The sequence below is a fragment of the Penicillium taxi genome (assembly GCF_028828555.1).
Source record: "Penicillium taxi strain IBT 34144 chromosome Unknown utg000003l_segment0_segment0, whole genome shotgun sequence".
Classification (NCBI taxonomy): Eukaryota; Fungi; Ascomycota; class Eurotiomycetes; order Eurotiales; family Aspergillaceae; genus Penicillium; species Penicillium taxi.
Genome location: NW_026643205.1, coordinates 3,565,882 through 3,580,706, shown reverse-complemented (window position 1 = coordinate 3,580,706; position 14,825 = coordinate 3,565,882). Strand labels below are relative to the sequence as shown.

General features: G+C 46.1%; 7 protein-coding genes across 7 annotated transcripts; 1 reads left to right on the top strand and 6 right to left on the bottom strand.

Annotated features, from left to right (window-relative positions):
• Positions 1–116: 116 nt before the first annotated feature.
• On the bottom strand, positions 117–3,376 carry N7495_004763 (putative UDP-glucose,sterol transferase; the record flags this gene model as incomplete). The annotated part of the gene is made up of 6 exons (XM_057207414.1): positions 117–382; positions 434–1,317; positions 1,373–2,140; positions 2,196–2,432; positions 2,492–3,128; positions 3,211–3,376. The coding sequence occupies 6 exons, from the start codon at positions 3,374–3,376 to the stop codon at positions 117–119; spliced, it is 2,958 nt and encodes a 985-aa protein (XP_057065094.1).
• Positions 3,377–4,970: 1,594 nt separating this feature from the next.
• Positions 4,971–5,267, bottom strand: N7495_004762 (uncharacterized protein; the record flags this gene model as incomplete). The annotated part of the gene is made up of 1 exon (XM_057207413.1): positions 4,971–5,267. The coding sequence occupies one exon, from the start codon at positions 5,265–5,267 to the stop codon at positions 4,971–4,973; it is 297 nt and encodes a 98-aa protein (XP_057065093.1).
• Positions 5,268–6,023: 756 nt separating this feature from the next.
• On the top strand, positions 6,024–7,221 carry N7495_004761 (uncharacterized protein; the record flags this gene model as incomplete). Its single annotated transcript, XM_057207412.1, has 2 exons — positions 6,024–6,152; positions 6,202–7,221. 2 exons carry the CDS (start codon positions 6,024–6,026, stop codon positions 7,219–7,221), a joined length of 1,149 nt encoding a protein of 382 aa, XP_057065092.1.
• A 53-nt stretch (positions 7,222–7,274) lies between these two features.
• N7495_004760 (MDR family MFS transporter) lies at positions 7,275–9,113 on the bottom strand (the record flags this gene model as incomplete). The annotated part of the gene is made up of 4 exons (XM_057207411.1): positions 7,275–8,408; positions 8,456–8,766; positions 8,817–8,892; positions 8,940–9,113. The coding sequence occupies 4 exons, from the start codon at positions 9,111–9,113 to the stop codon at positions 7,275–7,277; spliced, it is 1,695 nt and encodes a 564-aa protein (XP_057065091.1).
• Positions 9,114–9,930: 817 nt separating this feature from the next.
• Positions 9,931–11,120, bottom strand: N7495_004759 (uncharacterized protein; the record flags this gene model as incomplete). The annotated part of the gene is made up of 3 exons (XM_057207410.1): positions 9,931–10,790; positions 10,844–11,049; positions 11,104–11,120. The coding sequence occupies 3 exons, from the start codon at positions 11,118–11,120 to the stop codon at positions 9,931–9,933; spliced, it is 1,083 nt and encodes a 360-aa protein (XP_057065090.1).
• A 726-nt stretch (positions 11,121–11,846) lies between these two features.
• Positions 11,847–12,516, bottom strand: N7495_004758 (GNAT family N-acetyltransferase; the record flags this gene model as incomplete). Its single annotated transcript, XM_057207409.1, has 2 exons — positions 11,847–12,073; positions 12,132–12,516. 2 exons carry the CDS (start codon positions 12,514–12,516, stop codon positions 11,847–11,849), a joined length of 612 nt encoding a protein of 203 aa, XP_057065089.1.
• Positions 12,517–13,013: 497 nt separating this feature from the next.
• Positions 13,014–13,889, bottom strand: N7495_004757 (uncharacterized protein; the record flags this gene model as incomplete). Its single annotated transcript, XM_057207408.1, has 1 exon — positions 13,014–13,889. One exon carries the CDS (start codon positions 13,887–13,889, stop codon positions 13,014–13,016), a length of 876 nt encoding a protein of 291 aa, XP_057065088.1.
• Positions 13,890–14,825: the final 936 nt, after the last annotated feature.

Here is a 14,825-nt window from a genome sequence, read left to right as displayed (position 1 = left end):
TGGCAATGCTAGGGAGAGGGAATGGCTAAGTAAGTATTTGTCGCAAGGTTGAATTGATCTATCTCTTTGTCTATTATCGAGGTATCAAGCTTATATAGATTAATCTAAACCATTTTTTACTCCACCAGGCTGTCAGCTCTTCCATGTAATGGGTGCATTCTAAAATGCATGGAGCATGGCCTTTCCTGCTTCTTCAATTGTTGTTCAATGATTTCCCACTGTCTAGCAACCTCTGCTCTTTGCTCAGATGTGGATGCGCGCATTTCTTCGTGACCTTGAGTGATGCGAGATGCGATGATTTGGTTATCTTGAGATTTGCCAAGTGAGTCTAAGAGATGACGGCGAATCCCTTTCAATGGATATCCTGCCAGCCCTAAGAGACCTGATTTTGAGTTAGTATACCATAACTTATATAGGAGATTTTGTCTCTTACCAGCTGGTGGTTTCATTATAACACCGCCAACACCCTTTCCCACGCCCTTAATAATTCCCTTTCCGCCTGTCATTCTGTATTCGTACTGGGGTTGGGTGAATAACCCTGTGAATCCGTAATAGAAACTGTCTATGAATTCTTGCCCGGCAGCTCTGAATCCGCTTCGTATACCGATAACCTTGGGTATTGGCTGAACCATGGGATCATGCCATACTTTGGGTAAATTGCGGAAGCCCTTGGCAAGACTGAGCGAAAGATCGGTTGGGAGCCAAATCAACAAGTTGATAAATTTTTTGGACATCCTGCTTCCATGAACTAAAGCCTCGAAAAATATACTTCTTGAGGTAGGAGCTAGAACCTCGCTGCTCATGGATTGTGATTTGGCAAGCTGCAGGCTGCGGTTCCTTTCTAATGAGGCTACAGGGAGTAAATCGCCTGTGTGGGTGTCGTCGTCGCTGTCAGATGTGTCATCAGAATCGGAATCTTCAACTCGTTCGGCTTCGATATTTTCGGCTTCAAGGCGCTCGGCTTCAATACGTGCGGCTTCGGCACGTTCGGCTTTCTGTTGAGTAGAACGTCTGTGAAAATGCCCCAGTGAGAATTCCTTGGAGCTTCGACTTGAGCTGGCACTATCCTTTACAGACTTGTCAATGTCCGAATCCTCGCTAAATTCGGATGCTCGTCGCTGCCACTTCTTGTGCGGATCAAAGGGTTTATGTGGGTGACTCATTGCGCGACCAGCAGTCCATATCTCTTGTACAATTTCAGTGGGGACATCTGCCAAACTGGTCATGAAGTTGGCAATAGCCCCAAGAAGAACCTGGGCCCCAGCAGTGATTGGACCTGTAGGATCACGGTAAGTGTCGTACTCCATGGGTCGGTTCCTATTCGATGAATTAGCAACCGGATCCAAGATTCACAAAATTTTGCACAACCCACAAGACAAGCTCCTCAGGTCGAATTCTCCCAGATTCTACCAAAATGGCAGCTGCAAAGGCGCCCAGTCCAATTTCAGTGTGTTTGACATGCCAGACAGCAGGCTGAGATGGGCAGATTTCACATTGGATAGCCTTTGGATCTAGCTGACGATAAAAGCTGCGTACAGCATCTCGCACGCCGTTTTCATCCTGCATTTTCTCTGCAATCTTTTGAGCCTTTTCTAAGGTTTCGCTTTTCAAGGCAAAATCAATCCCGTCGCTCAGTTTTTCAATCGTTAACTGTTTGTATGGAATGGCAGCAGGGCCTGCGCCAGCGCGAGCCACTATATCTCCCCAAAACTGCTGGTCTCCAAAGAATGGAATGATGATGGTTGGTTTTCCGAGCGCAAGACCTGCTGCTGTTGTACCAGCACCGCCATGATGAATCACACATGAAACATGTCGGAATAGCCAGTCATGTGGACAACTTCCAATAACAAGTATATTATCTGGTACTTCGCTATCGTCCACGCCAATATTTCCCCAGCCTCTTGAAACAATTGCACGTTGGCCAGATCTCTTGATGGCTTCAAACACTATGTTTGTTAAGCTTTTTTGATTATTAACGACAATAGAGCCAAAACCGATGTATATAGGAGTGGGTCCCGCCTTGAGGAAAGATACAATTTCCTCGGGTGGTGTGTAGTCCGGCTTGGATGGGAGGAAGCTAAAGCCGCAAATATCAATGTTATCACCCCAGTCTGCTGGTTTTGAGAGAATAGCCGGCGACCTAGATAAATAGTTAGTTTTAACTTTCATGACTGAACCTTCTTCTAGGGTCTGACCATAAGTATGAGACGGGGATTTTCAAGCGATGAATCAAACTAGGCGCAGTAATGCCGTCCAAGGGATCAAGAGCTAGCTTCAACTTTCGAAATTTGTTGACGATATCACCAAGGCCCTCCCAGACCATCATCTCTACGATGGCATATGAGACAAAGTTGGCAACTGATGGTTTGCAGTCATGCTGATGTAGGATAGCAAGGGGATGTGAAAAGTATTGTGTCGGCGTCCATGGCATTCTGCATATTCAATAAGCCGGAGTGCAATTGCTTAAATTTAGGTGATTTACAATACTCACGTGAACATAATGTGAAGAGGTATACCTAGTCGTTGCGCGCAATGAATATGTGATAGACTAGGTGGATTTGCGATAATAACATCAGCAACAAATGGCCGAGTTCGATAATCGGCAGTGTCACTCCATAAGTCTTCCTTTATCTGATGGAGATGAGTTCCATCTCCCGTTTCCCAACAGGAATTCCAGAATGAGTTTATCATGAGTCGCATATCACGTCGGCGTTTTTGAATATCACCGTTTCGGAAGGCGTCAAACCTTGGAAGAAGCCCAGAATTGTTGACCATGAACGACATGAGCTCCTCAGGGTCACCACCGATATTGAAGAACTCCAGACCAGCATCGAGAACAAGTTCTCGGAATGATAAATGCGTAGCTAAACGTACTCGATGGCCATGTGATTTGAGCTCTTTACCTATGGCCACAAACGGCTGGATATCGCCCCGAGAGCCGATGACTTGAATAGCAATATTCATGTGTATAGGGAACTCTTTTTCTTCATTGGTAGGCTCGGACTTCCGGCTAGATATTCCACTACTAGGCTCGAGGTCGGATGGCACGGGAGTGTGCATAGTATGGGTGAGCAGCCTTGCAATACTTGGCCTACGCTCTTTGATACGTATATCCAATCGCCCATCGCCTAAAGTATAAGTCAGCCTAACTAGGATCGTGCGCTAGTCTTGGTGGCTTCGTGAGCGAATCAGAAATAAGAAATCACGAACCGAGCACTCGGACTCCAGTATTAAGCCCATCACCGCGAAAATTCACTCGGTCAGTCTCGGTATCATGAGACTGGGGCTCAATCAGCTCATTAGACCAGTCTTCCTTTCGGATGTCTTTCTGATGTTCGAGTGGTGCACCTATAGTAGCTGATGCTACTGTGGCCATGATTGATAAAGTAGAAGACACAGCAAATAGCGGAAAATGCCCAGTAGCTCTTTTTTCAAACGTGAACTGGCGGGGAAGAGCGGTGGGCCTGTCTGTCAAATGTGATAATCACAAGAAAAAATAGATCTGCGCATGGATAATCTCCCTCTGAATGTTGGGAAAAGCAGGGAAAAAAAGAGTAAAAGTAAAATCCAAAGTGTAGATTGATGATGTCATAGGGATTCACTCTTGCCGCGTGTTCCCTTACTTTCCTTATTTTCTTTAGGTGGAGCAAGATCCGGCCCGAGACCCTATTTGCACTCCAATATCATTTTGAGGCTTAATAAATTTTCGAACAGGCCTCGGTTCATGAATGGTGACTGATAAGTCATGATGGTTCATGCTGCTTGTATATTAGATCAATGTTTGAGATTGTTTATAGTGAAAGTGAAATGTTGGCGACTCCGAGGTAAATTTTTCATGCAGATTATTCAACATCGACGACTCAACAGAATCATCAACGCCCGAGGTCCATACGGAGTAAAGAAGGGTTAGTGTTAAGTCACCTGGAATGTTAATTCAATGCTTGCATAGTTACGTATCTAGGATTAGAGCCCCTAGGCTAAGGTCTAAACGAGTCAACAGGGTATGTGGATAGTGCCTAGCCCTGGAGGTGTAATTGAAGTTTATACCACCTTAATAGAGCAAGTTATTGGTCGACAGTCCGAGAGTTAATAGGCTAGACAGCCTTGGAAGGGTTTATTGAAATCTGGCTGAAACTCAGACGCTCTTTACGCTTTGAAATTGACCACAAAATTTATCATTTCACTTCGTTATTCAAAATATTTTCTCCGAATCGATAGATATTAGAAAACGGGCTATCTCGTCAAATGGAATTGAACCTTCCTGTACGGAGTACTTCCTGGAAAGGATCTGTGAACCCAATCAGATTTTGCCTGTGGAATAGTGTTGATTTGTGGATCCTTGGATGCTTCGGTATGTGGGTCAGGAAGCTGCTTATTTCACGCCACCTCAGAGCAGAAACTGAAGATAGAGTGTAGGGATGGCATTGCTATCATCAATCAGCCAGTCCCGGATGAGTTTGAATATGTTTGCTGTGGCTTCCTTCCACCTGGGGATCTTAACTTGATCGGCTGTAGGTGTGCTCGATCGCAAGTTGCGATTTCTGCCTAGTTATTAATCACCGTAATATTAAATCATGTAAGGGAACCATAGTAATCTAGATCATAAGTCTGCAGCTTTTTGATCTCCCGTTCATTCCCACTAAGCGCTTGTAGCAGTCTTGATGGGTTCAAAGAGTTAGCATTATCATCTATGACGCTTACAGGTGCAAGATGTCATCAATGTCAGTTTAATTACTAGGCGGCTCCAGACAAGGAATCAAACTTTTTCCTGTTGCAGGTCGAGCAGAGATGGCATGGTGTGTATGTGAATATACCAGCGTATCGTCAGTATTGACCCTATAGGTAGGCTTCGGCCCTAAAATTAGGTCTAAGCTCGTCCCTTACGTTGAAGTGGAATGCAAAGCCTTTTTTAAGAAGGCCATTACACTTACATACCATACGAAATTGCTGTTCCGGTAGTCTCCAGCTTGTTACACGTTGGTTTTTTCAGCAAGCTCGGGGAGCAAAATAGTAAGACGGAATTCAAGTGAAACATTACCCTCTTTAAGAGGCCCATTTCCTTCTTCTTCCTCTTCATTTCTGTGTAGGTCTACGGTGGGTTGGCGACCTTGCCACCGAATTTGATGCCGCTCGCCAAAGACATCGATATCACTTGAAACTGATGAAATCTTGGTCATAGTTCTCTGCTCATCAGATGGGTATATCATTCCCCTCTGGTAAAGGGACAGGGACAGGATTTGAAGAAGAAGAAGATTGAGGAAGGTCATGATCACAGAAGGAAGATGGTCGAAGAGTACTAGAATAAGTATTTATAGCAACCTTGGAAAACTGAGCTTACAAACCTTGATTGAGAGATATTGAGAGTGATAGTGAGATAAAAGTACTCACGTGGTATATAACCCTCGAACTTTGAAAATAATACAAAAGCCCTGGAGTGAAGGTAAAGAACGAACACTTGAAGGTGAATGTAAGCGTTGAAGTGGAAATTGAAAAGTTAATCAAAGATTCTCTTTTTTCTCTCTTTTGTTGCTACCTAGAAAACATGAGAGACCTAGCCAGAGAATCCCTGACCATCGAGATTCTTAGGTAGGATGTTCTGAAGGTTGTGTAATCCATAATATTTAGGTAGCATTTCAATATTCCTGGGTTCATTCAAGGTTGTCACCTGTGGAAAACCACAACGCACGAGGTACCAAGACTTCATTTCTTGTAATATTCATACTGCGATAAAATATTATTTTATTTTCTGCAATATTATTAAGGTATGGGACAATAGAAAATAATATCCATTTTCAAATGTGAAATGTAAAATGAGATGTGACGAGGCGCGTATCTATGCATTATCCACTACGCCACCTTGCATCTCTTTGACAAAGACTGAGTGGGGGGTTTACCCCACCTGCAGACGCATTATAACCTCGGACAGATCCTTCACCAGAGGTCGTTTCTTGAGGAAACTCTCTACACCCGTGGACAGGGGTCTACTGATTACATAACCCTGCATCATGACAATCATATACAATATGCAGAATCCCTCTTGCCTCCTTTATCAGTCTGAAGATGTTAGAATCGGAGACGTGCCACTTCCAATCATCGAAGAAGATCATGATGTGATAATCAGAATCGCCTATGTTGGTATCAGCGACAGTGATGTATGTGCCCCACACCAAAAAGTACAGTAGCCCAGCTCACGACCCCCAGGTCCAACTCTGGCTTGATGGCAGTGCCGAATACTTAGTGTCAGAGGAATACCCTCTTATAATGGGCCACGAAGCCTCAGGAATCGTACACGCTGTCGGTCCGGCTGTGCAAAACCTCCAACCTGGCGATGCCGTAACTATAGAGCCAGGCATAGCCTGTCGACTCTGTAGCCGTTGCAAACTAGGCAAGTACAATCTATGTCCTGAGATGAGATTTGCTGGAAGCCCACCTACGCATGGCGCTCTGTCAAAGTACTTCAAGATGCCTGCGGACTGCTGCTACAAGATCCCGCCTAGTGTAGGCAGACCGTTCGGGTTGGACGAGGCGTGCCTGATTGAGCCGCTGGCTGTGGCTGTGCATTCTGTGCGACAAATCGGCGTGCAGCCTGGTGATAAAGTTATTGTGTTTGGAGCTGGGACGATCGGGTTGCTGTGTGCTGCTGTTGCGCGCGAACACGGTGCGAGTATGATTACTACTATCGATACTAGTCGCGAGAGACTGGATACTGCGCACTCATTTGTTCCGAATGGGCGGTTGGCCTTTTCGTCTGTTTTGATGAACCATGCGCTTACGCCCTCTGAGAACGCGAGGTGTTTACGTGGGGCTATGGATCGTCAGTCATATTTGAGTGAGTCGGATGTGCCGGGGTATGATGTGGCTATTGAGACTTCTGGTATGGAGAGCTACATTCAGATGGGGATCTATTCTCTGCGGGTTGGGGGGTCCTTTGTGCAGACGGGGTTAGGTCCGAATGTGGACTTTCCTATGTCGGCTGTTTTAGAAAACGAGGTTAATATGAAGGGGGCGTATAAATATGGGCCGGGTGATTTCAAGCTAGCTCTCGAGCTCGCCTTTACAAGGAAGATTGAGTTGCAGTCTATGATCAAGAAGGTTGTGGCTTTTGAAAAATTCGCCGATGCTTTGGAATTGATTAGAAAGGGGAGCCTGAAGGGGAAAGTATTAATTCGCGGAGCTGGGTTTACAGATGGGATCGATAGGGACAGTTCCGAAGAGAGATAGTCATTATTGCAATATTTAATCGTGATATACAAGTTCAAAACACTACGTTAAAATCAGTATGCCCAAGGGGTGGTAGTTGGTTGAGTTGATGCCTCCTCATGCGCCTCAACATCCTTTTCAGTGAGATCAATCTCGTCGAGACCGCGGAGACCTTGAGCGGTTTCAAGATCGACATTCAGATCGTAAGCCCTGGTGAATAGACTGAGGATCAGAGCCACTCCAGAGATAGCACAGCAGACCGCCCACACGATACGCAGGCTGTCAGTATACGCCAGCTTGAGATTGGACTTGTCCGCGCCATCTGCCATGCCCTTGATGATCTGGACCAGCCCGGCTGCATCCTGACTGTAAGAACTGGCCATGGGTGCGAGAGAAGAGTACTTGAGAAGGTTTTTATACATCTCATTCTGGAAAACCACTCCGCCAATAGCAACACCAATCGCCTGTCCGAGAGCCCGGAAAAAACTGAACATTGCGACTCCGATAGCGAGGTTTTCTGGTGCTGTCGATGCTTGCACGGCGTATGCAAGGGAGGGGAACAAAACGCCTAGTCCCAGGCCGGGCACGATGTTGATGAGGATCCAGCCGTAGGTGCTCGTGTCGGGTTTGATGATAAGCAACAGTCCTATTCCTAATGTTGAAAGAACCCACCCCATCCAGATAGCCCAACGGTAGTGGCCGGTCTTTGTGATAAGAATGCCGGTCACCATGGCGCTTGGTGCGACAGTAAAGGTCTCTGGGAAAAGGGCCACGCCGGAGATGATGGGTGAGTACTCCTTCACGGCCTCGTAGTATAGTGGCTGATAGTAGAGAGCACACCACAAGACAAGGCCTTGCAGAATACTTTCAACGAAGGAGACTGTTGCTGTGATATTGGCAAAGATCATTGGTGGGATAATGGGGTCAGTTGCAAAGCGGTATTCATAATATGCGAAGGCTATAAGACCCAAAGCCCCGACAATCAGAGGGACGAGAGTGTGCCAGGAGCTCCAAGGATAGGAGACACCACCCCACGAAAGAGGGATCAAGAAGGAAGACAAGCTGGCAACGAATAGGAGAGTACCGAGGTAATCGATCTTGCGGAGCTTCTCAACCAATGAGGCGGGCAAGAGGTTGAGATTGAGGAATAAAGCGACAAAGACGGCTCCTATTCCGATGAAAGGGAAATTGATGTAGAAAATCCACCGCTGTAAAAGTTAGATCTTGTTGAGATGACAGACTCGAATATACTTACCCAAGTGACACTCTCAGCAAATCCTCCACCGAGAATAGGGCCAGTCACTGAGCCCAGGCTCCACATCGCACTTAAGATGCCGAAGTATTGACCTCGCCATCGCAGGGGCACGATGTCAGTAATGATCACTTCGCTCAGGGCTAGGATACCGCCTCCACCAACACCCTGAATAGATCGGCCTACTAGCATGTAGGTGAAGTTTTTTGCAATGGCACAGAGGATGGCACCGACGCAGAAGAACAGAATAGCAAGTAAGATCATTGGACGGCGGCCAAATATGTTAGAAAAAGATGCAAAGCTGGGTTGGAAGACTGTATTGGTCAGTATAGTCATTTTATAAGGCTTTTGAGGTGTTACATACCTGTGGAGGCAAGTAGGAAAGAAGTTCCACTCCAGAAAGCTTCAATCGCTGTTCCATCTAGGGCTTCGGCGATAGTCTGGAAGAAGTCAGTTTGAAATCTTAAATGAAGATGGGCGAACCTACTGGTAGAGCAACTGAGAGCGAAGTTCCATCCAGAGCAGCCATAAGCGTTAGGACAGACAAAGTGCAAAAGACCAGTATGCCTCTCGTACCAAGCGCAAATTCATTATTTGGCTTTGTTATAGACGGCGGGCCATTGCTCGATGAGCCATACGATGACGGATCAGTAACGGGCATTGTGTAGTTGGTATGGAGGTTGAAAAGTCAATCAGCCAGAGGCAGAAGAGTCAGAAGAGTCAAGACCCTATCAAGAGAAATGATGATATAGCTGTTTAATAGTCGAGATTAGATGCAGCAAGTAGCCGTTGGATAGGCGTTTGACAGGAGAAAAGAATTGGAATGTCGTAGCCCAGGTAGAAAATAGGCAGTTTATTGATTGAGCAGAATTGTCTGTGTACAAATTTCAAAGTTGACCATGAACTAGATACTATATAATCAGCTTCTACCTAAAAAGATAATTTTAAGTGGAGGTATACCATTGAGAGTTTGATCCGTAGGCCGCGGGACCTCCGCGGGCCTACCGCGGCCATAGTGGAATCGGTGTAATTACTATCCGTCGTCGGCATTCGGCCTAACCCTTCTCTAGATTTCCAGCCCCAACCTTGAAAATGGTTAGTTGGAGTTTGAATGAAGGGTGTTCTTTCACAATTCATCTAATTTGAGTTCCTCCGATACCGAAATTTGTCATTCATGTTACCTTTTTTGCTCATTAGGGATATAAAACCTTAAATGATTAGCATGATGCGATTCGTCTGAAATTTAGCTAAATAGAAAGGAGTGCTAGGAAGTTTAGTGATATACTCCATCAGAGTTCTCAACAATCTGAAAATACGTCCAAATAATCTCATGATTGTAGGGAGTACAGTGCATCCGAAATTGGACGAGGTTGCGGATTCTGACGTGCGTCGTGCCCCGTCTCACCGATTCGGTTCAGACCAGACCACTAAGTCAGGCCGAATCCGATCTGACAGCAAATGAGTAACTCAACTGCCTACTACTTCAAGCGTTGCCATTCGCTTTGGACAATATCAGACAATTCACTCAAAATGCTCGGACGCCAGGGCTTCCAGCCTAAAATCTCACGAGCGCGCACAGCTCTCCCGCGAGAGTTCATTCCCCAGCTGAGCGATTCAAAGCCGGCATACCTTTTTGCGCTTTCTATATCAATGGGCTCGGCCTTGGCTTCTGGCAAGTATCCAAGATTTGTGGCTGCCTCTGCCATGGACCTTGCCAGCTCTCCCCAGCAGTGTTCCCCATTTTCGGTGAGGTAGTAGGCCTTGGTACCCCAGAGCCCTTGATCGGACCGGTGTGCAATGGCAGCATCCACGAGGAGTGCATATACATCGCTTAGGTCATGGATGTGGACATTGTTCCAGATGGAATGGCCTGCGCCGATTATCGGTCCTTTCCGAAGTCGCAGTGTAACATTCGCTAGCTCATATACCTGACGCCCACGCTGTGAACACGGCCCACGACCTTGACCTTTTGAAACTGTGAGTTGGACGTTTTGTAAGGGATAATTTCTTTTCAGGGATACCATACCGTAAATTGTTGGAGGACACACAAGCGCAGTTTTGATTTCGGCGTGTGTCTCGCCGGCCGCTAATACGAGTTGGTCTACATTGCGATGAAAAGCATGATCGGGGAGATTGAGCAACTCTTCCACGCCATCCCAGTCATCGTAGACCTTGTCGCTCTGGCGCCCATACTCGCCACTGTCGCTGTCTTCGTATGTCAGGATTCCAGTTCCTCCTGTGTGTAACCAGTAACCTGGATTTTCTTTCGAGTGACCAGCGACAAGGCCCGCCGCGATCGCTTTTGCAGCTCCCACATGGTCCGAAGCGTCTGCCGTGTCTATTGCATTGTGAGTTGCGCATTCATGGAATTTCAAGAACTAGAGAACCCACGCAGGACAATGTCGGCGGCGGCACTCTCCCGTTCTAGTAAAGCCGAGTCATCCAGATCACCGAGGACAATCCGAATATTCGGATACTGGGCTTTAATCTGCTCTGCCTTTTCTGAGCTGCGAACCAGCGCTGAAAATGATAATTCGGGATGTTTTGCAACAAGCGTAGCCAGTGCATCACCACCAATATATCCTGTTGCACCGGTACTAGGAATAATGAGTTTCGAAACATGGATCGTATGAATTCAACCTGGAACTCACAAGAAGATCTTCGTCATTGCGTATCGATATATGATGAAAGCCAGGTGTAACTTGCTCGCATTAGAGAATATTGCAGTGTTGGTCGAATCCTCGATATTTTGGTGGATGGCCGTATCATATTAAGCTTGAGAGCTTGAAGTAGGTGTAAAAGAGAAACCCTCAGCGCTGACCAACTATTGTTGTTGTCAATGGGGACTGACGTAATACCCCGCTCTTTGGGGTAAGGAATTAGAAAATTACATTGAGCTTCCTGAAGAAATCAAAACATGGTAGTGGTGGATTAGAAATTAAATGTTTAGTGCAAAGCTAATGTCGTCAGTTTGAAAAGAAAAAGAATAGGAAAGAATTCAAGGGTCGTATTATGGGGATTGACACCTGAAATCACAATGAAGTGAAGGGCGTTATTGCCGAAAGAGTATTAGCGTCATTATCAGAGCGGTGGAACAAAACTGGGGTTGAAGCAACTACATAGTAGTAATATTAGCTCGAGGAGAGGACGACGTCTTTGAAGAATAATACTAGTTTTCTATCTCCTGCTAGGCAACATACTAATATGAAGTATGTTCGCCAAAATTTGTAAAACAAAGTCTTTTCCTCCTCATTTTCCAATCATTTCCAAGTTTATTAGATGACTTTTGAAAAACGTGTCCTGTCGTCAGATTTTTGCATCCATTGATCATCAACTTCTAATTCATGAAGCCATAGTTTCCAAGGACTAGCATTATAACCACAAGCTCTGAATTTCATTTCCGGCTTGGCCTAATCATGTTTAATTGTTCATAGTCAGGAACAGGTGAAAATGAGTCCAGCGCCTGAAATCCATGCTTCGCGTATACAGGCCTCCCACTTGGCGTAGCGTTTAGGTAGACCTCAACACCCTGCTCGTCAGCACGCTCAAGACCCCATCTTAATAACTTCCCTGCTAATCCACGTCCTTGGTATGATGGGTGGACGCCCAATATATCCAAGTCTAAGGTGTCAGTATTGCGGGAAATAAATATGGGGAGGACAGAAATTGCAAAACATACAAAAGTGAGGCCGATTCCCCATCAAGCGATGATGACTCGCCTCCATCATTCCAAAGAACAAAGTGCAGAGATCTTTGTCACTGCTAGTGGGCCACGTTACAGACGCCTCGTGTTGATTGGTGTCGATGTCTGAATCTGCACTTGTGGGCTGAATCCATTTCGCAAAAGCAACAACTTTCCCCGTCTCCAGAGGGTCTGTTACTTTGAGAAAGACTTCGTTTAGCTTTGAATCGCTGCTGCTAAAGAGGTGTTCGGCGACCCATTCGCGCACGTCCTGGGTCAGAGGAAACATCTTTCGATTGAGGTCGTCTGAGAAGGCGGCCAGAAAGACTTCCGTTAGTTGAGGAGCATCCGAGGATGTTGCTGGACTTATTTCGAAAGACATCTTGGCAATTACACAATACTGTAACAATATCTTGTATGAGATTATGCATATACTTATAGGTTCGGTATGGGCCCATCTTTATGACTCGGCGTTGGAATTAGTTTGGCGGTACCGAAAAGTGGGGCATATGCTGGACCTTCTTAGGTTTAATTCATAATTGCTTGGTGGAAAACATTGCAGCAGATATATAAATCATGAAGATTATCAATTGGGGTTTAATCCAGGGCCGGCATTAGAATCACATCGATTTGCGTTGATCCGGTGGTAATGTGTGTATGTTTTTTTTTTTTTTTTTTTTTTTTTTTTTGGGGGGGGGGGTAGCAGGTCATGGATGTTGCCATCATTAAGTATTCTCAGCCTCAGCCGACCTCAGGACTTGGTCAGCTCAGAATCAATTAGGAGCTTGTATGATGTCCTTTTTGTTTAGCTGCTTCATATACGGCCGCGATTATGGAATGCGTCTGACATCAATGGTAAAGTTAGAGCTTCAAGTCTTCTCACACAGGCTCAGGAACAGCACTTCCAATTTTTTCATCGTGCAACTGTTGCCGACTGAGAGCATCTGAGCGTTTAGCCGGCGTCGTATGATCTCTTTGACCACTCAAAGAATTATTCGTCGGAAGGAGCGAGCGACGAATTCTGGGATCATCCGGTTGTTGAGGATGACCCTCTCCACTACTCTTTGTCGTCTCCATCTCAGATTTCACACTCTGGTACATGCTTTCCACGATGAAGACTTCTTCTTGCACGTCAAGGTCGCAGCTAACTAAGCAAAATTCGCGCTCACGCTGCTCGATATATTCGCGGATGTTCTTCCACTTATTCTTATAACTTTTGAGTCGGTCTGGCAAACCCGAACCACGAAAGTACGTCAAAAGACCGGCGATGATAGTATTGAGAGCGCCAAACACAACGATGGCAGAATGGGGACCACTTGCGGCACCGATAGCTGTCAGCGCGGCAGCGACCACGATCTGGGTTCCGAGACATATGTTGATGAGATAGTTGAAGAGACGAAATGAGCGCGCTGCCTTGCCCTCGTTTTGCACGACGCGAGTGTAAATGCCGATGTTGGGCGCGCTACGCAGAAGATGACCGCCCTCTGTAATGGCTGGCACGCTGTCAATACCCGTCAAGGCGCGGAAGATAAGAAGTTTGTCGTTGGACGGGATCATGGCGTCGGGATTGCTCGTCGCAAGGTTTCGAATCTTTCCTTTTTCTGCGTCTGACAGGTCGTTATTCACGGGCTCGTTGCGCTGAGTTGCTGTTGCTGCTGCATGCGCTGCGAATGGAGGGTATTCATTTTGGTCTCGATATAGTACTGCCTCGACTATGCGGCGGAAAAGACCGCGCCCTTGTGTTCCTTCTGCCATGATCAAGTATCGCAATGTAGTGCAAAGGAAAAGAATATGGAAATCCACACACGTCAAGTCAAGCGAGGAAAAGGGGTGTTTGGCTGTGTTGGTGGCTTATATCCTGTAGCACCGGGAGACTAGTTCTATTTATCCTGCATAGGATCTACATGAAATTCATGTAGCAAGGCTTACTGTCGATTGAATTGACCAAAGGTTCAGCACAGCCCAAGCCATGTGCATGACTCGCTACTCGAAAAAGGCAATGCTGATAGGGCAATGAAGAATCGAGAGCTTTGAAGACATAGAGAGTAATTTCTTCTTTGTCTGTGTTTATCCGACCCAAATACGAGCTGTACACGGGTGGGTGGCTGCACTCATTAGTTGGCCGGCTTTGAGCTATGAAGATTGGTGGAGCCCAGACAGCCATGTGGCGCGTGAAAATTGGTAGGGATCTGCACGTAGCATGAGAACTGAGAGTCAATGAAGCGGAGATCGAGCTCCCCTTTTTGGGAATCGAGATCGATTATCCTGGATCTGTCCGAAAATCTTGAAACTGAGGGCCTTAATAGGCACATAAGACTCTGTTCAAGGCCCATAAGACTCTGTTCAAGGCCCATAAGACTCTGTTCAAGGCCCAATGTAAGAAGCGGAGTCCCTGAGATTGTAGATCTGCTCCCATATTCTGCCATCATAGACCTGTCACGTTGCGGTCGCAATCAATGAGCAGATTGAGATCGTTGACCTGCATAAGTCTAGAGGAAGCGAACCAGTCAAGAGCCGGTTGCTGCTCCACCAGCGGAGTACGCGACATAATTCCAAAAACGCAACGCACAGATCACATATTTTGTAGAAAATAAAGCATTTTGAGCGAAAAATAATCAGGCCGCATAATAGTGCAAGATAAAGCGTGATCCTAATTCACATAAAACCACCACTCTACCGGAGTAAGGCAGC